At 43.7% G+C, this 24732-nt stretch overlaps 1 protein-coding gene and 1 pseudogene across 4 annotated transcripts; both read right to left on the bottom strand.

The window, feature by feature from the left end:
• Nucleotides 1-2335: 2335 nt before the first annotated feature.
• Nucleotides 2336-2634, bottom strand: LOC112616323 (annotated as a pseudogene).
• Nucleotides 2635-13066: 10432 nt separating this feature from the next.
• Nucleotides 13067-23457, bottom strand: LOC112615349 (protein SSX3-like). Of its 4 annotated transcripts, none has more exons than XM_025371931.1 (7): nucleotides 23389-23457; nucleotides 23106-23228; nucleotides 22833-22947; nucleotides 22210-22305; nucleotides 20335-20387; nucleotides 15544-15685; nucleotides 13067-13167 (listed from the first exon to the last, which is right to left on the bottom strand). In XM_025371931.1, the coding sequence occupies exons 1-7, from the start codon at nucleotides 23455-23457 to the stop codon at nucleotides 13067-13069; spliced, it is 699 nt and encodes a 232-aa protein (XP_025227716.1). The 4 variants fall into 4 exon arrangements, with proteins under 4 accessions (XP_025227716.1, XP_025227717.1, XP_025227718.1 ...); XM_025371932.1 differs by lacking the exon at nucleotides 23106-23228 and adding an exon at nucleotides 13942-14011 and having other exon boundaries at nucleotides 13067-13175; XM_025371933.1 differs by lacking the exon at nucleotides 23106-23228.
• Between the last annotated feature and the right edge of the window lie 1275 nt (nucleotides 23458-24732).

Raw genomic sequence — 24732 nt, 5'->3', positions numbered from 1 at the left:
ACATGTTACAACTTAGTCTCTCTGAAGCCTACTCCCTGAAGGCTTCCTCTGCAAATAAGAACTTGGGTCACCACAATCCTCTGTCTTAACCCAGACATTCTTTTCTGTTGATCCAGGGCATTTTTGTTTGTTTGTTTTTGTTTTGAGGCAGAGTCTGGATCTGTTTAATGCAATGGCGTGTTCTCAGCTCACTGTAACCTCCATTTTCCAGATTCAAGGAATTCTCCTGTCTCAGCCTCCCAAGTAGCTGCAATTACAGGTGCCCGCCACCACACCCAGCTATTTTTGTGTGTGTGTCTTTAGTAGAGACAGGGTTTCACCATGTTGGCCAGGCTGGTCTCGAACTCCTGACCTCAGGTGATTCACCACCTCAGCCTCCCAAAGTGCTGGGATTACAGGCGTGAGCCACAATGCCCAGCCCATCCTTGGTTTTTAGATAAACCCAACCAATTGTCAACCACAAAATTTTTATATCTGCCTATAACTGGAAGCCCCTGCTTCGAGTTGTCCTGCCTTTCTGGACCAAACCAAAGTATTACTTAAATGTATTTGACTGAGTCTCCATAAAATCTATAAAACCAAGCTGCACCCCAACCACCTTGGGCAACTCAGGACCTCCTGAGGCCGTGTCATCAGTCCTGGTCACTCCTATTTGGCTCAGAATAAATCTCTTCAAATGTTTTCCAGAGTTTGACTTTTTTCATCAGGAGACATCAGGAACAGAGCAGTTTCTGTTTTTAGTAATTTTATGGGAAAAAGTTGGATCTAGTCTAGTCTATAGGTAGATAACAAGAACTTGGCTGGGCGCAGTGGCTCACGCCTGTTATCCCACCATTTTGGGTGGCTGAGGCAGGTGGATCATGAGGTCAAGAGATCGAGACCATCTTGGCCAACATGGTGAAACACCATCTCTACAAAAAACACAAAAATTAGCTGGACATGGTGGCATGAGTCTGTAGTCCCAGCTACTCGGACGGCTGAGGCAGGAGAATTGCTTGAACGCGGGAGGCGGAGGTTGCAGTGAGCCAAGATCCCGACACTGCACTCCTGCCTGGTGACAGAGCGAGACTCTGTCTCAAACAAACAAACAACAACAAAACAAAACAACAACAACTAAAACAATAACTCAAACAATGCACACAGCTACAATCTCATACCTAGTCTATTAGAGCTTTTCTTCAGCAACATAATTTTTCTCTATATATTGATCACTTGGGAATCTCAGATTTAAAAACCTCTTGAGGATAGAAAGTGAAACCAAGGCCGACTTTAGATTTCACCTACATTCTTAAGGTTCCTGGGCCGCCAGAAAGTGACCGTTTTTATTTACCCACTGTAAAGCTAAAAACACTTGAAGTCAAGCATTCCATGCATTTTGATGAAAGCCTTGGTAATATAACCATTTTTTTTTTTTCTTTTTGAGACAAGGTCTTACTCTGTCACCCAGGCTGGTATGCAGTGGTGAGATCTCAGCTCACTGCAGCCTCCACCTCCTGGGTTCAAGCAATTCTCCTGCCTCAGCCTCCTGAGTAGCCAGGATTACAAATGTGTGCCGCCACTCACTGCTACGTATTTTTGTATTTTTAGTAGAGATGTGGTTTCATCACGTTGGCCAGGCTGGTCTCAGACTCCTGACCTCAGATGATCCATGCGCCTCAGCCTCCCAAAGTGCTGGGATTATAGGTGTGAGCCACTGTAATCGGCCCTATAACCAATGTGTTTAATTGTATCCGACTATAAAGAGAGAGCAGACTTTTTTTTTTCGTGTTTAAAAAAAAGTGGGCCGGTGCAATGACTCACACCTATAATCCCAGAAGGTTGGGAGAGCACTTGAGACCAAGAGTGCAAGATCAGCCTGGGCAACATAACTAGACCTCCATCTCAGAGAGAGAGAGAGAGAGAGAGAGAGAGAGAGACAGACAGACAGAAAGAAAGAAAGAAAGAAAGAAAGAAAGAAAGAAAGAAAGAAAGAAAGACAGAAAGAAAGAAAGAAAGAAAGAAAGAAAGAAAGAAAGAAAAAGAAAAGAGAAAAGTAAACTATGGTTTTATTACTGCTTGCATAAGGTGGTAGGTGTGCTTGAGAGAAGAGAAGAGAGGAAAGGAGGGGAGGAGAGGGGAGGGCAGGGGAGGCAGGAGAGGGGAGGGGGAGGAGGGGCAGGGCAAAGAGAGAGTGGGGAGCTGCAGGCAGGAGGGAATAGTCTTATTACTACCTGCAGGCAGGGCCTGCATGAGGTGGTGGGTGTGCTGGGCCCAGGGGATGTGTGGGTTGTGAGGAGACGGTGATGGTGAGGCTGGAAGAAAAGGGGGTGGCTTGGAAACCAGGCTCAAGGGATCCTCAGATCTGCTTCTTGGAATGGGCAGCCTTGAGAAAAGAGTCACGGTAAGCCACAGTCATGCCATCCATCAGATGCAGAAATTCTTGGAAATCTAGCTGCCCATCACTAGCGAGGTCCAGTTTCTTCATCATGTGGTCAAGGACACTGGGGCCCTCTGGTTCTTCGTGAAGGCGTCCAGTTCTCTATTCATGAAGTTTGGGAACTCCATCTTGGAGTGCATGCTATTATAACCATCCTTTCCAGTCTTTTTCTGGAAAACAGCAATCAGGGACTCTGTAGGCCTGGAGATTTTTGCCATGTTGGAGTTGAATGAGTCACCAAGAGCAGGTTTTTACTGGACCTGTGTAAATAACCATATTGCCATAAGAATATTTACAAATAGTTTTGGAATTCTGGAAGAATGGAGCAGAAAGAAAAAGCAAACGTTTCCATCTTAGTTTACAAAGCTATACTTTACCAAATTGTTATAAACTATAGATAGTTTAACAGAGAAAATTTTCTCTTTGTTTCATTTTTTTGAGAAAGTGTTGTGCCCTGTTGCACAGGCTAGAGTGCAGTGGTGCAAACACGGCTCCCTGCAACCTCTGCCTCCTGGCTGAAGTGATCCTCTCACCTCGGCCTCCCAAGTAGCTGGGACCACAGGCGCACACCACCATGCCCAGCTAATTGTTTTTTTGTTTTTTTGTTTTTTTGGTTTTTTTTAGACAGGCTTTTGCCATGTTGCCCAGACTGGTCTTGAACTCCTGGGCTCAAGCAATCCTCCTGCCTTGGCTTCCAAAGTGAGCCGCCACACCCCACCAGAAAATTTTATTAAATGCGGAGAACCAAACATTTAAGTAAAAAACAAAGCTTTTTTTTCCCCCTTAATTTCTTTTAGAAACCAGGTCTCCTATGTTGCCCAGGTTTGTCTTGAAGTCCTGCGCTCAATGGATCCTCCTGTCTCAGCCCGAGAGCACTGGGATTACAGGTGTGAGCCACTGTGCCAAGCCCAAGAATAAATAAAGTTTTAAATAGAGGTCATAAAAACATTATCAGTTATTTAGCCTCATGTAATTTTGTTCTGCTTGAACTTGATGATCAGTTGCATGAAACCATCAGTTTTCATTAGAGTTTTGAAAAATAATTTATTTAGTTCATTGATCTGAAAATTATTACAAATCTATATTCTTGTTAAAATCTTTTTTTATGAATCTGATTCTGGATGCCTTTAGAGAAGAATCAGCACTGTAGATGATAAAGCTTAGAATAGTAATGATTAAGATCTGATGAAAGGTCCACAACTGAGAAAAAAATTCAGTTATTTCTATTATATAGAACATTTTAAGATAACAACCAGAATCATGACTGATAGCGTCACACCAGGGCCATCAGAACTCTGTAAAATTTATATGATCTTCAGAACATTAATATCAATAACATATCTATATAAATGTAGATAGCAATTAGTGTTTTTTTTAATTTGACATTGCTTTTCATATAATCTAACATATCAAATAAGCCTAATGAGAGACACATTCTTTGAGGCTCTCCAGGGGCCTCACAGGTAAAACTCAAAGTCAATTTCAGGTTAAAAAGATTTAAATTAGAATATGATTAGTCTGTTCAACAGCAATAGATAAATTAAAAAAGAATTGGATTTTGGGGAAGTTTGTCAAAGATGTTAAAAGGCTCAAAACACTTGTTCAAAACAGGATCACGGGTCACTGTGGAAATAAGTCACTCATTTAACCAGAATGATAGTCAACAGACTTCACATGCAATACAGAAAGTTATCATGGACTTAAAAACTTAACCCTTTCAAAGCTCAGTTTTCCTAAGCAAAAAGAAACCTAATTAGTAGGCCAGGCGCGTTGGCTCATGCCTGGAATCCCAGCACTTTGGGAGGCCGAGGCAGACGGATCACCAGGCCAGAAGTTCAAGACCAAGCTGAGCAACATGGCAAAACCCCTTCTCTACTAAAAGGACAAAACATTAGCTGGGCGTGGTGGCCCGCGCCTGTGGTCCTAGCTATTGGAGGCACAAGAATTGCTTGAACCCGGGAGACAGAGGTTGCAGTGAGCTGAGATCCCGCCCCTTGCACTCTAACGTAGGCAAAACTCCAACAAAAACAAAACAAAACCCTAGGATCAACAGAAAGGAATGCCTGGGATAAGATAAAGGATTGTGTTGACCCAAGTTCATATTTGCAGAGAAAGCCTTCTGGTACTAGGCTTCAGAGAGAATAGGTTGTAACATGTTTCTTACTAGACTGAAAGTCTGTGTTGATGTTGATGACAGAGGTATAATGAGGCAAGTCCAACCCCCACTTCCTGTCATGGCCTGAAACAGTCTCTCAGGTTAAATTTTAAAAGAGCCGTGGCTGAGGAAGAAGTCAATTCAGATGGTTGGGGGGTGGCGGGGGTTAGGATTTTATTTTTGATTTACAAGTCCTATGAAAGTGCATAAATTTTAAGGAACAAGTGTCGGGCCTGATGTATGGACCCCAAAAAGAGTTCTCCAAACTGTCCAATGCCATAACCAGAGACATTTGAACGACAAATCAGGATGAGAAGTTGATGTTTCCACACTGTAGACAGCTTTTCCCAAGACGTCAGAATAAGTCTTCACATCATAATGAGACTCTTACCCCCTAAATGTCTATACGTTTCACTTGACAGAACCTGATCCCCAAATCCTTTGATTCCCCTAGTGGTCCATTTTATAGAGTTGACACTCTGCTTTAATTCAATTCAGTCCTAAAATGCTACTCAAAGACTACAAGAGGTCTCATTCAATTCCCCCACAGGTTTTTGATTTGTTTAGCTGGTGGCCCTTAGGCTTGAGATCTTGGTTCAAAACCACTGTACAAACTAAATTTATTATACTATTGCTAATTATAGCTGGGTGTGGTGGCTCACGCCTGTAATCCCAGCACTTTGGGATGCCAAGGAGGGCAGATCACTTGTGGTCATGAGTTCTAGACCAGCCTGGCCAACATGGTGAAACCTCGTCTCTACTGAAAATACAAAAATTAGCTCGGCGTGGTGGTGAGCACCTGTAATCCCAGGTACTCAGGAGGCTGAGGCAGGAGAATTGCTTGAATCAGAGACATGTAGGTTGCAGTGAGTCAGGATCAGGCCACTGTACTTCATCCTGGGCAACAGAGCAAGAATCCATTGCAATAAAATAAAATAAAATAAAATAAAACAAAATAAAATAAAATAATAAAACAATTGCTAATTATTTTTGGATTATGATCTCTGAGCTCTGTTCTTGTTGCCTGTCTAATATTTGTTAAGCCAGTTCTCCCAACAGGATAATGTTGGCCTAGTGCTTCAAGATGATTGCTAATACAGATGGTACTAACACAATGAAACTTGATGCTGAACTCCAGACAAAGCTGCCTGAATTTTTTTTTTCCTTCTGGCCTTTTTGTGGCTCAAATGTGGCCCATGTCCCTGATATCGACTCCATTACCTTTCCCTTGACATAGGACAAAGACAACCGGCCCAGGTCCATCCTGGCATGGAGTGACAATGAAGCCTCACTTTAAGATGGCTGATCAGTGAGGTTTTCAAAGAAAGATGTTGATCAAAAGAGGGAATGTGAAAGCTGATTGTGAGAATGAACCAGCTTCTCCAGGGCCAATGAGCCTCATTTCAAAACAATATGCAACATTTTTCTTTCTAATAAAACTTCCAACATCTCTTTGTTCGTTGTACATGCTGAAGACCAGCCTAGTCCGTGTGTATGTCCTGAATTGCAATTTTGTGATTCCCGAATAGAGCATTTGATTTAGGGATTTGTCTCTATAATTTATTTTGACTTTGACACAATTAACCAGTATGATGTGTTGAATGGTCACCCGGCCCCCTGACAAGGTAAGTATTATACTGAATTTAAAAACTCATTCTAGACCAGGCACGGTGGCTCATGTCTGTAATCCTAACACTTTGGGAGGCCGAGGTGGGCGGATCACCTGGGGTGAGGAGTTCAAGTCCAGCCTGGCTAACATGGTGAAACCCCATCTCCACAAAAAATACAAAATTAGCTGGGCCTGGTGGTGCAAGCCTGTAATCCCAGCTACTTGGGAGGCTGAGGCAGGAGAAATTGCTTGAACTCAGGAGACAGAGGTTGCAGTGAGCCAAGATCACACCATTGCACTCCAGCCTGGGCAACAAGAATGAAACTCTGTCTCGGAAAATAAAATCACTCTATTATAATCTTGATAATTGCTTTGCTGTGCATCTTACTATGGACTTGTTGGATATCTAGGTGGCTATAAAGTACCCAGAGAAAGATATAAACAGCAGTGGAGATAATTAGAAAATTAAAATGTTACTGTAAAAGAATAACAAAAGGGGGAAATTGTAAGGGTAACTAAACACAAAATTGATTTTTTTCCCGTCGTCAAAAGGGTAAGAAGAGACCTTTCCCCTTTTCACTTTCCTTAGAGCATTTCCTTGAGAAAATTTCTATTTGTAAGCCTCTGTTCACCCTATAACCCAGGAATGTCTTGAACTTGAACTCCAGGCCTCAAGTGATCCTCCAGCCTCAGCCTCCTCACCCGGCCCCCAAGAAGGTCTTTCTTGAGGGCCTTGGAGCCATCTCTTTGAAATGTGAACATTGAGGAAGATGATGTCATTGTCTCCCTGTCACTAGGGGAGTTTAGCCTTAGTGACTTGCTCCAAGCTGTAAGCACCTGCTTGTCAGAGAGATATGAGTTTTATTTTTCTTTCAGATAAGGGCAGTTAACTAGCATAGATTCGTACTCCAATTACTTGGTGAACTTAGGACTTGCCTGGGAGTACTTAGTTTTCATCCTTGGCTGCTGCTGTATAATCAGGCCAGTGAGCCACATACCTGAAATTTCTGGTTTCTGCTGCAACTTTTCTTTGTTTGTTTGTTTGTTTGTTTTTGAGAGGGAGTCTCCCTCTGCTGCCCAGGCTGGAGTGCAGTGGTGCGATCTCGGCTCATTGCAACCTCTGCCGCCCAGGGTCCAGCGATTCTCCTTCCTCAGTCTCCTGAGTAGCTAGAATTACATGCATGGGGCACCATGCTAGGCTAAATTAGGATTTTTAGTAGAGATGGGGTTTTACCATGCTCACCAGGCTAGTCTTGAACTCCTGACCTCATGATCCACCTTCCTTGGCCTCCCAAAGTGCTAGGATTACAGGCTTGACCCACCACACCTGGCCTCTACAACCACTTTTGGATTGTAGGAAACACTACACTCCAAACTGTGTGATCTGGCTTCCAGATCTGGCTTCCAAGACAGCTGCCAAAGGGGAAGGTGATGCAGTCTAGAAGTGTGGGGGAGTTCATGCCTGTGGGGTAAATTTTGACCAATTGGAAAAAGAACCAGGAGTGAGAGCCAGGTACGTAAATTCCCTCTCTTCTCCTCTCCCCATGCACTGGTCCAAGCATAATTTCTCAGTATAGTCTGTCTAGAGGTGTCCTGTATGGCCCAAAGCCTGTTTCTTTGGGAACCTGAGCTAAAGTAATGGGAATCCACGCACTCGAAGACAGTGTTAAGTGTTGCGAAGGACCCAGATACGGGCAGAGGAAAATTACCCCAATAAGGAAAAGGACAATTTGAGGATCTGGAACAGAGGGAAGGACTAGAAAAAAACAGTCGTAGAATAGCTTATGGGTAATATTTTTGGAGAAAAAGGCAGTTCTGGTGATTTTTGCAGTGAACTGCCCAGCTCGATAAAATATATACTTCCTTTCTTTCCATCAGTCTCCCCTATGAAATCTTCCATAAATTATCCTTTTATCACTATCTATTGCCTGTGAAGTGAATTTTCCTTTTTTCTTTTTCTTTTTTATTTAGAGATAGAGCTGTCACCCGGGCTGGAGTGCAGCGGCGCAATCTCGACTCACTGCAGTCTCTGCCTCCCAAGTTCAAGTAATCCTGCCACCTCTGCTGCCCTAGTAGATGGGACTACAGGCCCGCACCACCAATGCCTGTCTAATTAATTTTATTTTATTCGTTTATTTTTTTTTTATTTTGTATTTTTAGTAGAGATGGGGTTTCACCATCTGGGCCAGGCTGGTCTTGAACTCCTGATCTCAGGTGGTCCATGCACCACGGCCTACCAAAGTGCTGGAATTAGAGCTGTGAGCCACCACACCCAGCCTGTCAGTTTTCTTTTGGAGAATAAAACAGATTAAGTCTTGTGCCAAAATGCAGGGACGCCACATTCAGAGAGGTAACAATATATTATATACAATAATAGATAGGTTTTGTACATACCAATAATAACCATTTAGAAAACCAAATTGAAAAAAATTACACTTATATAGTGACAAAAATACATAAAATATCTAAAACCAGATGATTGGAGCAAGACGGCAGGTAGATCCCATGCCCCACTCAACATTCCATTGCACTGGGAAGAAAACGTTTTCAAGGGTCAATTCTTAACAGTAGAGGAAAATAGGAAAACAGGTCAGTGGTCCACCAGAAATATTGAGGCATTCCTGGGAGATAGAGTAGATGGGATCAGACTGATAGAGAAACCCAAGAAGACAAGACCACAGCTCAAATCACTGTAGGCAAGAGATGCTGTTTGTTTTTTGAGACAGACTTACTCTGTCACCCAGGCTGGAGTGCAGTGGTGTGATCTCGGCTCATTGCACCCTCTGTCTCCTGGGTTCAAGGGATTCTCCTGCCTCAGACCCTGCAGTAACTGGGATTCACAGGTGCCCACCACCAAGGTTGGCTAATTTTTGTATTTTTAGTAGAGATAGGGTTTCGCCATGTAGGCCAGGCTGATATCGAACTCCTGACCACAAGTGATCTGCTTGCCTTGGCCTCGCAAAGTGCTGGGATTACAGTGTCAGTCACTGTGCCCAGCCAGGAGATGCTCTTTGTAACAAAGCCTATGAAAAACTCTAAACCCAGAATCAAAATTGCACGGTGCAGGAAAGGACCTTAGGATAATCATCAGGTAGGTGAATTTAAAAGTTCATTTAAAACAACTGAATCACTAGATTCCCCTCCAACACCACACTCAGATTGGCTGGCAGTAGCCACTTTTGCCTCTAAGATGAAACTCTGCTAATTGTTCATTAAAGAAAGTGAAGACCTGGCCAGGTGGCTCACACTTGTCATCCCAGCACTTTGGGAGGCTGAGGCAGGAGGATTGCCTGAGGCCAGGAGATCCAGACCAGCCTGGGAAATATAGTGGATCCCATCTCTACAAAAAAATAAAAAAATTAGCTAGGTGTGGTGGCGTTTCTCTGTAGTTCCAGCTAGTTGGGAAGCTAAAGTGGGAGAATCCCTTGAGCCTGGGAGATTGAGGCTGCAGTGAGCTGTACTTGCATCACTGTACTCCAGCCTGGGTGACAGAGTGCGATCTTGTCTTTAAAAAACACAAAAAAGTAAGGTATCAGGACTTGGTGTATCTTCAGCACTTCACAGTAACAATGAAGGAGAGAAACACATTTGTGGAGAGGGGACTATGTTCACTCATTATCTACACATGATAGACAGATAGTCGGGAGCTTTATATACCCAACTAGCCTAAGGAAAAATGTTCCCTGTCACGACTCACAATCTTCCAGCCACCCTTCCTTGCACCTGTCTGGAGGGCTGGGGGACACAACTTATGGATCTCATCATCTCAAGGAGAAGGAAATATCAAATCCTTCAGTATCTCTTTTGGGGTACACTCTCCTCTGTCTCCATGGAGGATAAGGCACTCAATATCTAGTAGCCGAATGTTGCATTTGTGTAATACAGAACTATCTGGGATAAAATAGAATTTGTTTCCTCTGAGACACAGGTAGAGGTATGTCCACACTGACCTGGGTGGCAGCCACCTCCTCCTGCAGTGCCAGGCAGGGCATGCTCACAGATCTGGGGAACTTCTGCTGCTCCTGGAGCCCCACAACCTCCTTCCTGACACCCTCTCCCTCTGGTGGTTGTGACAGCTCACACTTGGCCTTGGGTCTCCCCTGCTTCTTTGCCTGCCCTTCTGCCCACACTGCATATCTGTCTCCCACTGTCCCAACTATGACCATGATTACCTCCCTCTCCCTGCACTCTGTCTCTCCTAGGGCTCCTTGTCTGGGGTAAATGAACCCACAGCCTTTACATGGTGATTGGAAACAGAACCCAGGACCTGTTCAATTCTCCCTCCCTCCACCACACACACCTGTCCTCCTTAATGTTTCTGACGTCGGTGAGCTCCAAACTCAGCTCCTCCTGCACCTGCCAGCTCTAGGACCTGTGATAAGACACCTACCATCTGCCTGGGACTCTGTCTCTCATCTATCATATAGGCATAATGATGATAGTGTCCTCCTTCCAAGGCTGGGGAGGACCAGGAGGCCAAGGTGATGGGCCACAAGCAGTAAAAGCAGTTCCAATTCTGCCTCCACCTGGGGCTGGTGTTTCAAGTCTGTTGTGTGTGAATGGAGCTTTGATGCCTCCATTCACACACAACGATTTGTTCTAAAATAGACTCCCCTCTGCCCTTCCCTTCCCCACATCTGTTTCCCCTCTGCACCATATAACGGTAACTGTGAGAAAGAACTGTCCCATTCCAAATCATCGTCCCCACCCCAGCTCCCAGGCCCTTGGTTGGTGAGACCCTTGATGGGCAGTCTCCTGCTTCTGTCCAGGGGACTTTCCCACTGTTGCTCCCCTGCATGGAGACTAAGTGGACTCTTCTATTCCCTGTCCATCACAGGGTCTACCGTGCACGCATCTTCCTCATTCCTCCACGTTCCCCAGACGATGATTTCATCTGTGTCTCCTCCCACATACTCCCAAATGGACTGTCCCAGACCTAGAACTTGAAAATCGTTCAGAGAGCAAAGGCCAAGATGCCCAACCCCCTGCTGCAGAATCCTGCTCCAGGACTGAAGTGTATGGTCTCTATCAAAATAAAAACTGGAGGCCAGGCGCAGAGGCTCACACCTGAATCCTAGCACTTTAGGAGGCTGAGGTGGGAGGATCGCTTGAGCCCAGGAGTTCAAGGGGGCATTGAGCTATGACCATGCCACTGCACTCCAGCCTGGACAGAGAAAGACCCCGTCTCTAGAAACAAACAAACAAACAAAACCAACAGACAAAACCAACAACTGGAAACATCCTCCTCTAGAATGGTGGTCAGGAACATCTGTCTGCCTTGTTCCCTGATGTCTCTCCATCACCTAGAACAGCGCTCAGCACGAGTAAGCACTCATTAGGTTTTTGTTGATTAAATGACTCCTTTGACGCAGCAATTGCACTTCTAAGAGTCTTTCCTAAAGAAATATTCACACACGTGCACAGAGCTGCGTGCACAATAATGAGAGGAGCAAACAACTGGGGAACGTTTGCAAAGTTTTATTAACTGTCAGTGACCGATACAAGGGAATCGGATGAGGGGAGTACATGCTGAACAGGAAACAGAATGAGGGGGGCTTGACCAGGATGCATGGCAACGGGGAAAAGCAGATGGGAGATGCTTATAGTGGTTCTTGGTGTGTGGGTGTGTGTGTGTGTGGTGTGTAAATGCAGATGAAAAAATTTGAAGTTAAACACTCACACCTGCCCTCAGTAGTCACATCTGGAGAGAGAAGAGGGTAGTGCTGTTCTATGCAGAGAATACCTGACTATACTTGTTTTCTGAGGTAGGTGCATGGATACACAAACCGAAATACGCATTTAGTAAGTCTTCCTCATCAATAAAATTACTAATGTCTAACAGAATGACACACTGTAAGAAAATACAACAGAAACGCTAACATCGAAGTCTTGGCACACTAAGAAAAACGACGGTCAACTTTTCACTGTTGTGAACACTTGCTTTCACTTCCTATACACCTGATGACGAGGGGTCCGCAGCCATGCCCATGATCGTGAAAGGTCACCACGTTCTGCTTCTCATCATGGGCATGTGTCATATCCCTGAGGCTGAGGCAAAAAGAGAGAAGGAAGGTAACTGGCAGTGAGTTCCCACTGCTCAATAACTCAATCTCAACTCCTCCTGACCTGCAGACCCTGCACACTCCGATTCTGCCCTACCTCAGGACTTACACATGCCTTCCATGGTTCCTCGAAGTGAACTATCTGCTCATGCCACAGTACCTTCCTCGCCTGGGTTATCAATTCCTAGGCTAGAGGAAGGTGTGGCCCACATATCAGGGCTGACCTGGGGTTTGGGAACCCACAGCATCCTACGTAGGAAGGATCCCTGGATATACAGGGCAGGGAGTAGAAAGAGCATGGGAAGGCCGGGCACAGTGGCTCACGCTTGTAAACCCAGCATTTTGAGAGGCTGAGGCATGCGGATCACGAGGTCAGGAGTTCAAGAACAGCCTTACTAACATGGTGAAACCCCGTCTCTACTAAAAACACAAAAATTTGCCAAGTGTGGTGTTGCACATCTATAATCCCAGCTACTCAGGAGGCTGAAGAAGGAGGGAGGTAGAGGTTGCAGTGAGCCAAGATCACGCCAGTACACTCCAGCCTAGGTGACAGAGCAAGACTCCCTCTCAAAACAAAAGAGAAAGAGAAAGAAAGAAAGAAAGAAAAAGAAAGAAAGAAAGAAAGAAAGAAAGAAAGAAAAAGAAAGAAAGGGAAAGAAAGAGCGAGCATGGGAAATCTCATCATTCAGCCTCAAAGCTGTACCCTAGAAAATTACGAGAAGGGAATGATTTGGGGAACAAGTGACAAGATGGGATACCGGTACCGTAACAGAACAGCACATCTGCAAGGATGTGGGGGATGAGCTGAAGGTTCACTTACGGAGTTACTCGTCATCTTCCTCAGGGTCGCTGATCTCTTCATAAATCACCAGCTGCTTTCTCTCACACAGTCTGTGGGTCCAGGCATGTTTCCCCCTTTTGGGTCCTATGATAGGGAACAGTTGGAAGATGAGGGTTGGGTAGATTGGAGAGTGTTAGGCTCTGTTTTCTAAAAAAAGGAGATGCCACCCTCCGCACCAACTGCCCATGGGCCTCCTTCATCCAGTTTTTCACATCATCTGGCTTAGAATCTGAAATCTTAGACCCACACCAATATAGGCCAAATGCCAATTAAAGTTTCAGCTTCTGGTTCCTTCTGTTGTCAGGTTTAGATTCCCAACCTCTTCACTTACAGGAACATTCATGGATACCTCCTTTCATGCTGCACATATTTGTTAAGGGCACACAGGCAGACCTTGTTTTATGGCACTTCATTTTCATACTGCTTCACAGATACCACAATATTTTTTTGGAGATTCTCACCAATTTTATACTTTTCCATTACCATTATATCTGTTATGGTGATCTGTCATCAGTGAGTTTTGAGGTTATTATTGCAAAGATTTTTGTTGCTTTTTAGTGTTTTTAAATAATTTTTGTTTTTTATTTTGTGGGTCCACAGTAGGTGTATATACTTATGGGGTATGTAAGATGCTTTGACACAGGCATGCCATGCGTAATAATCACATCATGGAAAATAGGGTCTCCATCCCCTCAAACATTTATCCTTGTGTTACGAACAATCCATTTACACTCTTTTAGTTTTTTTTTAAATGTACCATTAAGTTATCATTGACTATAATCACCCTGTTCTATGTAATTGCTTTGGGGGTACCAGGAACTGCACCCACAGAAGATGACAAACTTAATCGACCAATGTTGTGTGGTCTGACTGCTCCACCGATGAGCTGTTCCCCATCTCTCCTCCTTCTCTCGGGCCTCCCTATTTCCTGAGACACAGCAACACTGAAATTAGGACAATTAACAACCCTACAGTGGCTGCTCAGTGTTCAAATGAAAGGAAGAGTCACATGTCTCTCACTTTAAATCAGAAGCTAGAAATGGCTAAGCTGAGTGAGGAAGGCATGCAGAAAGCCAAGACAGGCTGAAAACTCGGCCTCTTGTACCAAACAGACAAGCTGTGAGTGCAAATGAAAAGTTCTTGAAGGAAATAATAGTATATAATGCAAAGGAAAAGTATTAGTATTATAACTAATACTCCAGTAAACACACGAATAAGAAAGCAAAACTGCCTTACTGCTGAAATAGAGGAAGTTTGAGTGGTCAGGATAGAACATGAAATCAGCCACAACATTCCCTTAAGCCAAAGTCTAATTCAGAGCAACACCCAAACTCTCTTCCAGTCCATGAAAGCTGAGAGAGGTGAAGAAGCTGCAGAAGAAACGTGTGAAGCTAGCAGAGGTTGGTTCATGAGGTTTAAGGAAAGAAGCTGTCTCCATAACATAAAAGTGCAAGGTGTAGCAGCAAACCCTGATGGAGAAGCTGCAGCAACTTATCCAGAAGATCTAGCTAAGATCACTGTTGAAGGTGGCTACACTAAACAACAGATTTTCAATATAGATAAAATAGCCTTTTTATTGGAAGAAGATGACATCTAAAACTTTCACAGCTAGAGAGGATTCACTCCAACTTTGAAGGAAGTTCTAATGTGGGTAAAAGCTATCCAATAGCATCACATACTACAGAGATATGCTTCATGAAAGGGAGAGCTAATCGATGTGGCAAATTTCATTGTTGTGTTCAAGAACCTGCCACAGCCACTCCACCCTTCAGCAACCACCACCTTGATCAGCCAGCAGCCATCAACACTGAGACAAGACCCTCCACCAGCAAAAAGAGCATGACTCCCTGAAAGCTCAGAAGATTGTTAGCATTTTTAATAATGAATTATTTTTAAATTAAGGTATGTACCTTTTTACACATAACGCTTGCACACTTAGTACACTACAGTGTAGTGTAAACATAATGTTTTTATGCACTGCGAAACCAAACAAAAAAAAAATGTGTGTGACTCTCTTTGTTGCAGTGGTCCGGAACCGAACTTGCAATATCTCTGAAGTACACCTGTATTGGGTATCAGGCATTGAGCTGAGTAAGATATGATTCCGGGTTATCACAGACAGAATTGCTTGAGCACATTTCATGTCATCAGGCTTCTAGATTAAATGTAATGCCTCCAAACAATTTATGAACTACGATTCTTTATTTCCATCTTATGGACTAGGAATCTGGAATTGAGAAAATTTGGAAGACTTGCCCCAAGTCACGTGGTTTTTTATATGGATGACAACTCCAGTCTGTGTCTCTGGAAGTCATGTCTAGCATCTCATCTGGAGCTGGGTGAGCTCCTCAGCCCAGCCTGGACCCAGGCTTGTCTGGGATCCATGCCACACACCCAGTCCACACACCTGAACATAGCCAGGGAAGCCAGAGGGGTTGTTCCCGAACTGTTTCCTCTTACCAGATCTCTTGTTAGTCTTCTCAGAGGTATTTGCTTTCCCCGGGGGGCACAGCTGTTTCCCATCATTTTTTGGACCCGATGTTTCTGACACTCCCTTCAAATAATTTCCTTCTTCTGCTGGTGCTGGCTTCTTGGGCATGATCTTTATAATATGAAGGTCACAGATAAACAGTATCAGTCACATTTCTATAGTGCTTTTGAGCTTACACAGCGTCTTCACATGCATTATCTTAATCAATGTTCTCAAAAACGCTGGGAGAGTTACACATGCCTAAATTAGGAGAAACTTGGCAAGTTAGAAGCAAAAGGATTGGCCTGAATGGATGGGGTCGCCCGGGCTAGAATGGTTATCCTCACACTCTTTTAAGACTGATACTCTTGCGAACAGTAAAAATCTCCATGTAATTGAGAGTTTGGTATACAAAAGATCTGGAGAAAAATGGCATTCTTAGAATTCACAAGGTCTACAAAAGGAAGAGCTTCTATAAAGTACAAGGCATCCCATATAAGCTTGTAGACAGCTCCTGGGAGAGTAAATGTAAAAACATAGGGAGGCTACAAAACACTGCTGGGAAAGATGGAGTAGAGAGATGAGTACAGGGAAGGGAGAGGTAAAGAAATGGTTTGTTGAAATTAATGCAGGCAGCAAAGAAAGCAGATATGACATACCACCCTACAAAGGCACCAACATTGAATGTGGAATTAAGTGAGGTGGTACTCATAACAATTCTGGTTGCATTGGGATGTGTCACTGACCAACAATGTTAAACTACCTTTTTTTTTTAAATTAATTAATTAATTTATTTATTTATTATTATTATACTTTAAGTTCTAGGGTACATGTGCATAAGTGTAGGTTTGTTACATATGTATACTTGTGCCATGTTGGTGTGCTGCACCCATCAACTCGTCAGCACCCATCAACTCGTCATTTACATCAAGTATAACTCCCAATGCAATCCCTCACCCCTCCCCCCTCCCCATGATAGGCCCCGGTGTGTGATGTTCCCCTTCCCAAGTCCAAGTGATCTCATTGTTCAGTTCCCACCTATGGTGAGAACATGCGGTGTTTGGTTTTCTGTTCTTGTGATAGTTTGCTAAGAATGATGGTTTCCAGCTGCATCCATGGCCCTACAAAGGACACAAACTCATCCTTTTTTATGGCTGCATAGTATTCCATGGTGTATATGTGCCACATTTTCTTAATCCAGTCTGTCACTGATGGACATTTGGGTTGATTCCAAGTCTTTGCTATTGTGAATAGTGCCACAATAAACATACGTGTGCATGTGTCTTTATAGCAGCATGATTTATAATCCTTTGGGTATATCCCCAGTAATGGGATGGCTGGGTCATATGGTACATCTAGTTCTAGATCCTTGAGGGATCGCCATACTGTTTTCCATAATGGTTGAACTAGTTTACAATCCCACCAACAGTGTAAAAGTGTTCCTATTTCTCCACATCCTCTCCAGCACCTGTTGTTTCCTGACTTTTTAATGATTGCCATTCTAACTGGTGTGAGATGGTATCTCATTGTGGTTTTGATTTGCATTTCTCTGATGGCCAGTGATGATGAGCATTTTTTCATGTGTCTGTTGGCTTTATGAATGTCTTCTTTTGAGAAATGTCTGTTCATATCCTTTGCCCAGTTTTTGATGGGGTTGTTTGTTTTTTTCTTGTAAATTTGTTGGAGTTCTTTGTAGGTTCTGGATATTAGCCCTTTGTCAGATGAGTAGATTGCAAAAATTTTCTCCCATTCTGTAGGTTGCCTGTTCACTCTGATGGTAGTTTCTTTTGCTGTGCAGAAGCTCTTTAGTTGAATTAGATCCCATTTGTCAATTTTGGCTTTTGCTGCCGTTGCTTTTGGTGTTTTAGACATGAAGTCTTTGCCCATGCCTATGTCCTGAATGGTACTACCTAGGTTTTCTTCTAGGATTTTTATGGTATTAGGTCTAACATTTAAGTCTCTAATCCATCTTGAATTAATTTTCGTATAAGGAGTAAGGAAAGGATCCAGTTTCAGCTTTCTACTTATGGCTAGCCAATTTTCCCAGCACCATTTATTAAATAGGGGATCCTTTCCCCATTTCTTGTTTCTCTCAGGTTTGTCAAAGATCAGATGGCTGTAGATGTGTGGTATTATTTCTGAGGACTCTGTTCTGTTCCATTGGTCTATATCTCTGTTTTGGTACCAGTACCATGCTGTTTTGGTTACTGTAGCCTTGTAGTATAGTTTGAAGTCAGGTAGCGTGATGCCTCCAGCTTTGTTCTTTTGACTTAGGATTGTCTGGGAGATGCGGGCTCTTTTTTGGTTCCATATGAACTTTAAAGCAGTTTTTTCCAATTCTGTGAAGAAACTCATTGGTAGCTTGATGTGGATGGCATTGAATCTATAAATAACCTTGGGCAGTATGGCCATTTTCACGATATTGATTCTTCCTATCCATGAGCATGGTATGTTCTTCCATTTGTTTGTGTCCTCTTTTATTTCACTGAGCAGTGGTTTGTAGTTCTCCTTGAAGAGGTCCTTTACATCCCTCATAAGTTGGATTCCTAGGTATTTTATTCTCTTTGAAGCAATTGTGAATGGAAGTTCATTCATGATTTGGCTCTCTGTCTGTTACTGGTGTATAAGAATGCTTGTGATTTTTGCACATTAATTTTGTATCCTGAGACTTTGCTGAAGTTGCTTATCAGCTTAAGGAGATTTTGGGCTGAGACAATGGGGTTTTCTAAATATACAATCATGTCATCTGCAAACAGGGACAATTTGACTTCTTCTTTTCCTAACTGAATACCCTTGATTTCTTTCTCTTGCCTGATTGCCCTAGCCAGAACTTCCAACACTATGTTGAATAGGAGTGGTGAGAGAGGGTATCCCTGTCTTGTGCCAGTTTTCAAAGGGAATTTTTCCAGTTTTTGCCCATTCAGTATGATATTGGCTGTGGGTTTGTCATAAATAGCTCTTATTATTTTGAGGTACGTTCCATCAATACCGAATTTATGGAGCGTTTTTAGCATGAAGGGCTGTTGAATTTTGTCAAAAGCCTTTTCTGCGTCTATTGAGATAATCATATGGTTCTTGTCTTTGGTTCTGTTTATATGCTGGATTATGTTTATTGATTTGCGAATGTTGAACCAGCCTTGCATCCCAGGGATGAAGCCCACTTGATCATGGTGGATAAGCTTTTTGATGTGCTGCTGAATCCGGTTTGCCAGTATTTTATTGAGGATTTTTGCATCGATGTTCATCAGGGATATTGGTCTAAAATTCTCTTTTTTTGTTGTGTCTCTGCCAGGCTTTGGTATCAGGATGATGTTGGCCTCATAAAATGAGTTAGGGAGGATTCCCTCTTTTTCTATTGATTGGAATAGTTTCAGAAGGAATGGTACCAGCTCCTCCTTGTACCTCTGGTAGAATTCAGCTGTGAATCCATCTGGTCCTGGACTTTTTTTGGTTGGTAGGCTATTAATAATTTTTTTTTTTTTTTTTTTGAGACACAGTCTTACTCTCTTGCCAGGCTGGAGTGCACTAGCGCCATCTTGGGCTCACTGAAACATCCAACCCTGCATTCAAGCAATTATCCTCCCTCAGCCTCCAGAATATCTGGGACTACAGACAGGCGCTACCACGCCCTGCTACATTTTGTGTTTTTACTAGAGATGAGGTTTCACCATGTTGGCCAGGATGGTCTCGATCACTTGACCTCGTGAACTGCCCGCCTCGGCCTCCTAAAGTGCTGGGATTACATTCGTGAGCCACCGCGCCCAGTCCTTAAGCTACTTGTTATTCAGCTCCCTCACTTATGAAATAGAGAACAATACATATAAAATAGGCTAAGGGAAAGTCCTCTCTGAGATGTACACACTGTTTAAATGTAGTAATAATAGCAATTAACACCTTTCTGGAGGAATGTGATCCTCCACATTCCTTTACCCTCTAAACCAGAGTTGAATCTGCACTTGTGGGATCACTCATTCAAGGGCCTCTGAGGGATCCCCTGGGCTGGGACTGGGGCTTCCTGGATGCCCCAGGTGCAGACAGGGCCCTCAAAGAGCTCACATAGGGAAGGGTCAACAGTCAAAGGGACTCTTAGGCCATGTGAGTGGCCCCAGTTACAGAGCAGAGGTCAGCTGGTCCTTCCTGTTGTGAGAGTGAGTGTCTAAACAGAAGCACCAGCAGGCCCTATGGGGTAAAGCCCTAGTGAGCAACATCTAAATCTCATAAACAAATGCAAACGTGAATGAGCTTTAAATGGCTTGGAGCACTGAATTAGACTACCACTGCCACTGCGCCTCAGGAACATTCTTTAACATCTCTGTACCCCGATAGCCTCATTTTATTATTATGTTGCTGATAACTATGATCTGTAACATGAACTATGATTCTTTACTTCCAATGCATGGACCAGGAATCTGGAGCTCAGAGAACTTAGAAGATTTGCGCCAATTCACATGGCTATTATATGGATGACAATCGAAGTGCGTGACTCTTTATTATTTGGAGATAATAATAGAAACAATGTCATAGAGGTCTCCTTAAAGATTAAATAAATTAATCTATGTGAACTGCTTAAAATAGTATCTGGCATCACTATGAAAACAAAAGAAGTATTAAGGATCACAACTCTTAGTATTATCAAGCTGTCGATGCTACATCAGGTGTTGTGATAGACATGGGGAGGAGGAGGCAGTGAGGGCATATTTTAAATTCTCCCACTGTTACCGGTGTTCACATCCGTGAAGGGACAAAGGTTCTCTGGTCCTTTAGATTTGAGAGATACTCACCTTCGGGAAGATTCCCTGGAGCATGCTGAAAGTTGAAAGCTGAGGACGTTCAACTGAAAGAGAATACATCAGAATTTTTCTTTGTTGGGAAAGATTTCCAAACTCTACAGAGACTTCTGTCACATCAGGGTATTTTGCAGCGGAGGGTTATGAGTCCACTCATTACTGAGGAGTTATGTGAGATTTGCTTCTGAATTTTGTTTAGTCATGGTTGGTGCATTTATCTGTGGCATCAGTTCAGAATTATCCATCTCATTTTTTATCACGTGGGAACTAAACCCCACCACAGTCTCATCTTATTCCATTATATATATTTTACTTTTTCCCAAACAATTAAATTGATTGGTTGGGAACTTGAACTGTATCCACTTAAGATGTACAACAACTAAAAATCACTGTACACTTCAAATGGGTGAATCTTATGGTATGTCAGTTAAGCTGTTAAATGTGTGATGAACCATGGATGATTTAGTCCAGTGGCTCTGAAATATTTTCAGTATAAAGACACTCCTTTAATGTCAAAAACTTGGCAGATACTCAAGCACTGGATTTTCAGATCTCTTATAGTGATTGTGGGGGATTGTAGAATCTGCCTGTGTAGATGGGGAGTAATAGGTCTATTGGAGGCAGTTTGGACATTCTGACCTTGTCTTATAATTGTAGCAAGTAAACACATATGTCCCCTTAATAGTCCTGAAATGCACAAAGATCTCTATGCAAGAACCTGTCTTTTTTCACCCTATGTTATCTCTGCTCACTGAGAAGTGGGAAAGCTCTCTGTGTGTTGGATGAGGGATCACTCTTTCAAACTCTCTTCCAAGCTCACCATGGAGAATTAGGGTTGTTTGGGAATGAGAAGACTGTTTGGTTTTGATAAAATACAGAAAAACAGCGATCTTTATTACATAGTGTGTTCATCACCCTCACTCCTAAGATACCTATCCAATCTACATGCTGTTAATGAAACAAACTCTGGAAGTTTTTGGCAGATCTACAGTTTTAACATTTTCTTTCTTTTTTTTTTTTTTTTCACTTGTAACATTTTCTTAACTGCCCTTTCATTCATTAACAGTGCTTAGGAAGAACAACATGTCCTTTAAAAAGGAAATATTTCAAACACACAGAAAAGTATAGGAAATAATATTGAGTCCAGTCAGATCTCAACATTATCCCACAGATATATTAGGTCTGATTTATTTATTCAAAATATTAGAAATACTACAAACAGGCCAGGCGTGGTAGCTCATACTTGTAATCCCAGCACTTTGGGAGGCTGAGGCGGGTGGATCACCTGAGGTCAGGAAGTTAGACCAGCCTGGCCAACAAGGTGAAACCCCATCTCTACCAAAAATAAAAAAATTAGCTGGGTATGGGGGCGGGTGCCTGCAACCCAAGCTACTCGGGAGGCCGAGGCAGGAGAATCACTTGAATCTGGGAGGTGAAATTTGGAGTGAGCTGAGATTGCTTTATTGCACTCCAGCCTGGGCGACAAGAGCGAAACTCCATCTCAAAAACAAACAAAACACACTATCAACAAGTCACGACTGAAGCTGTCTGTGCAGCACTCACCAATCCCTGCCCTCCCTCCCTCCTCCACTTACAGTCAGTCACCTTAATTTGATGGCTTTTTATTCACATTCATGTTTGTATACATTTACCATTTACTTATTATCCACAAAAATATATATTCTTGTTTTACATGTTTTAAAATTTTATATGAATGGCCTCTATAGTTAACTTTCTGCATGCGATTTTTTTTTCACTCAGCACTTGTGTGTGTGAGGGAACAAATGCCTGAGGATCTTTCCCAGGTCGCTGAGCTGAAAAGCAGTTGGGCTTCAGAAGACCCTTTCCAGCCCCTTCCCATCTACTCACCCTGATTCCCGCGGTTACGGTCATTATCAAAATCATTCCTCTGGAAGTCTGTGGCCCGTTTATTATGCATGAAAGGTGGGAGGGTAACCCTGAAACCTAGAAAGAAGCAAAATGTTTATTACTTAAGGGACAAGCTTAGGCCTGGTATGGTGGTTCATGTCTGTAGTACCAGCACTTTGGGAGGCTGAGGCGGGAGGATTGCTTGAGGCCAGGAATTCAAGGCTGCAGTGAGCTATGATAGCACTACTGCACTCTAGCCTAGGTGACAGACTGAGACTCTGACTCAAAAAGAGAGAGAGAGACAAGCTGAGAGAAGGTAGGCTGGGTGTGTCTGGGGTGGGGGTTGGGGATTTCCAGGATGCCACAGAGACAGTTGGGCTCATCAGAAAAGATGCCTATGGGAGAGAAACATGCAGGATCCAGATATGAGCTCCACTGTGGCCAGTTCCTGCCCTCAGCCCTGACAGGATATGGAAGAGCAGAACACCTAGAAGCTGCCTTGTGATTTTTCCCTGCACAAAAGGAAGATGTGGAGTACTTTCTGCAGCCTAAGAAGTAGCCGAAACAGGAAAAGGGATGCTCATGTGTCCCTAGTCTTATCTGTACCTAGAACTTTCTGTTACCTAGTTTAGTCATGGCCTCATACTTTCTCTTCATATACACATAGACTATTTTCTCCGAGTATTTCATCTTTTCCCACTCTTTCTTAGAGAAGCATTTGGCAATATCATCAAAAGCCTAGAAAAAAAAAAGAAAAAGAAATTTTGGCAGTGACTCAGCTAGGCATGTCTGCCATTCAGCTGGAGCTGCTTCCTGTGTGCTGGATCTGGGAAGTGGGGATGATAATCCGTCCTTGGTTGATGCCATGGCTAACTGAGACAACATCGGAGACCTACCCTAGCTTCTCCCCTGCCACACAGTAGGGCTTTAATACTGCTGGCTGGCTCTCTTCCCACCTTCCAGAATGGACTGAGAGTCACCAAATGAAGTGCAAGGTCACAGACTTGTCTCCAGGGATGCTAGGTGATGACAGAGCAAGGGTGGGAGGCTCCCAAGGGTCCAGATCTCCCCCAAGACCCTGCTCCTGGTCCCCAGTATCTCTGTCCTTCCCTCCTCAGAAACCTGCTCACCCCACACTGTCCCCTGGGCCACTACTGTACCCTCTCCAGGTCACCTCACCTTTTGTATCTTCTCTGGTATTTGAGCACCAACATTAGGTCTCCTTGCAAAGGCGTCATCGCTGTTCATGGCACTGGGAGTAGTCTGACCTGCAAGAGAAACTGCCTGAGACTTTCCAGGTGCAAGACCTTTGGTCCTGTGGAGGGAGAAATCAGTGACGGCTGGCCACACTCAGTCACCTGGAATCAGGTGCTGCATTTCTCCATCAGGGGCTTATCTGTCCCTGAGTAAGGACATGGGGAGAAATCAGATGACAACAGGGAACCAGCGATCTCTGGGAGAAGTATTGATTGGGGATAGCAGGTTTCCTTAGGGCAAAGCAGCCTTGAGTCTTTGAGAGGGGTTTAGCTAATGTTGTCAGTACTTTCCCTGGGGCTAGGCTTACCTAGACCCTTCTTGGGGAGGCAGGGATGTGACTGTGTAATTGTATCGAGTGGGGGCGTTCTGACACCCCCACTGAATAAATAAAGGAAGGGAAGTAAGTCCCAGAGATAACATGGTCTCTCTGGTGATGGATCTGATCAGGCAGAGGGATAGGGGGTTCTGTTCTGTTGAAGAGAAATGAGCATCACTGATATGAACTGGTCCAGAGGTTATTACTGGGTGATTTGTAAATTATAAAAAGGAAGAGAGCTAGAACTTCTGAGACTACAAGAGCCCACCAACACTTAGAGAGAATGTGGGGCGTTTCAAGATGCAGCACTCAGCCAGGGGCAGTGGCTCACGCCTGTAATCCCATCTCATTGGGAGACCGAGGCATGCAGATCGCTTCAGCCCGGGGGTCGAGGCCAGGCTGGGAAAAATAGCAAAACCCCGTGTCTACAAAAAATACAAAAAATTAGCTGGGGGTGGTGGAGCAGGCCTGTACCATCCCAGCACTTTGGGAGGCCAAGATGGGCAAATTGCTTGAGCCCAGGAGCTTGAGACTAGCCTAGTCAACATGGCGAAACCATGTCTACTAAAAAACCCAAACAAAAAAAAACCTTAACAGAAGCCAGGTGGTGTGCACCTGTAGTCTCAAGGCCTAGGTGAGACGATCACTTGAGCCCGGCAGGAAAGATTTCAGTGAGGTTTCTTTTTTTTTTTTTTTTTTTTTTTTTTTAGACAAGGAGACAAGGTCTTGCTCTGTTGCCCAGGCTGGAGTGCAGTGGCGTGATCTTGGTTCACTGCAACCGCTGCCTCGTGGGTTCAAGTGATCCACCAGCTGTGGCCTCCAAAAGTGCAGGGATTACAAGCGTGAGCCACCACGCCCGGCCCAACTTTCTTAAGTTATTACAGGGTTTCCAGGAAAAATCCCATACCTGAAAAAGTTAGAAACTGACAGAAAGGATTTGAGATGGCGAC

The sequence above is a fragment of the Theropithecus gelada genome, chromosome X (genome assembly GCF_003255815.1).
Source record: "Theropithecus gelada isolate Dixy chromosome X, Tgel_1.0, whole genome shotgun sequence".
In the NCBI taxonomy this organism is placed as follows: domain Eukaryota; kingdom Metazoa; phylum Chordata; class Mammalia; order Primates; family Cercopithecidae; genus Theropithecus; species Theropithecus gelada.
Note: the sequence above shows the minus strand (reverse complement) of the source record. Positions and strands in the feature narration are given on the sequence as shown.

Bases quoted from the DNA above. Each gene is read 5' to 3' on its own strand.
- LOC112615349 (XM_025371931.1), bottom strand. From the start codon at position 23,457: ATGAACAGCGATGACGCCTTTGCAAGGAGACCTAATGTTGGTGCTCAA. The intron at 15,686-20,334 runs GTGAGTATCTCT...CATATTATAAAG, and splicing joins TCCAGGGAATCTTCCCGAAG to ATCATGCCCAAGAAGCCAGC. The intron at 13,168-15,543 runs GTAAGAGGAAAC...TCCCTATCATAG, and splicing joins GAAGACTAACAAGAGATCTG to GACCCAAAAGGGGGAAACAT.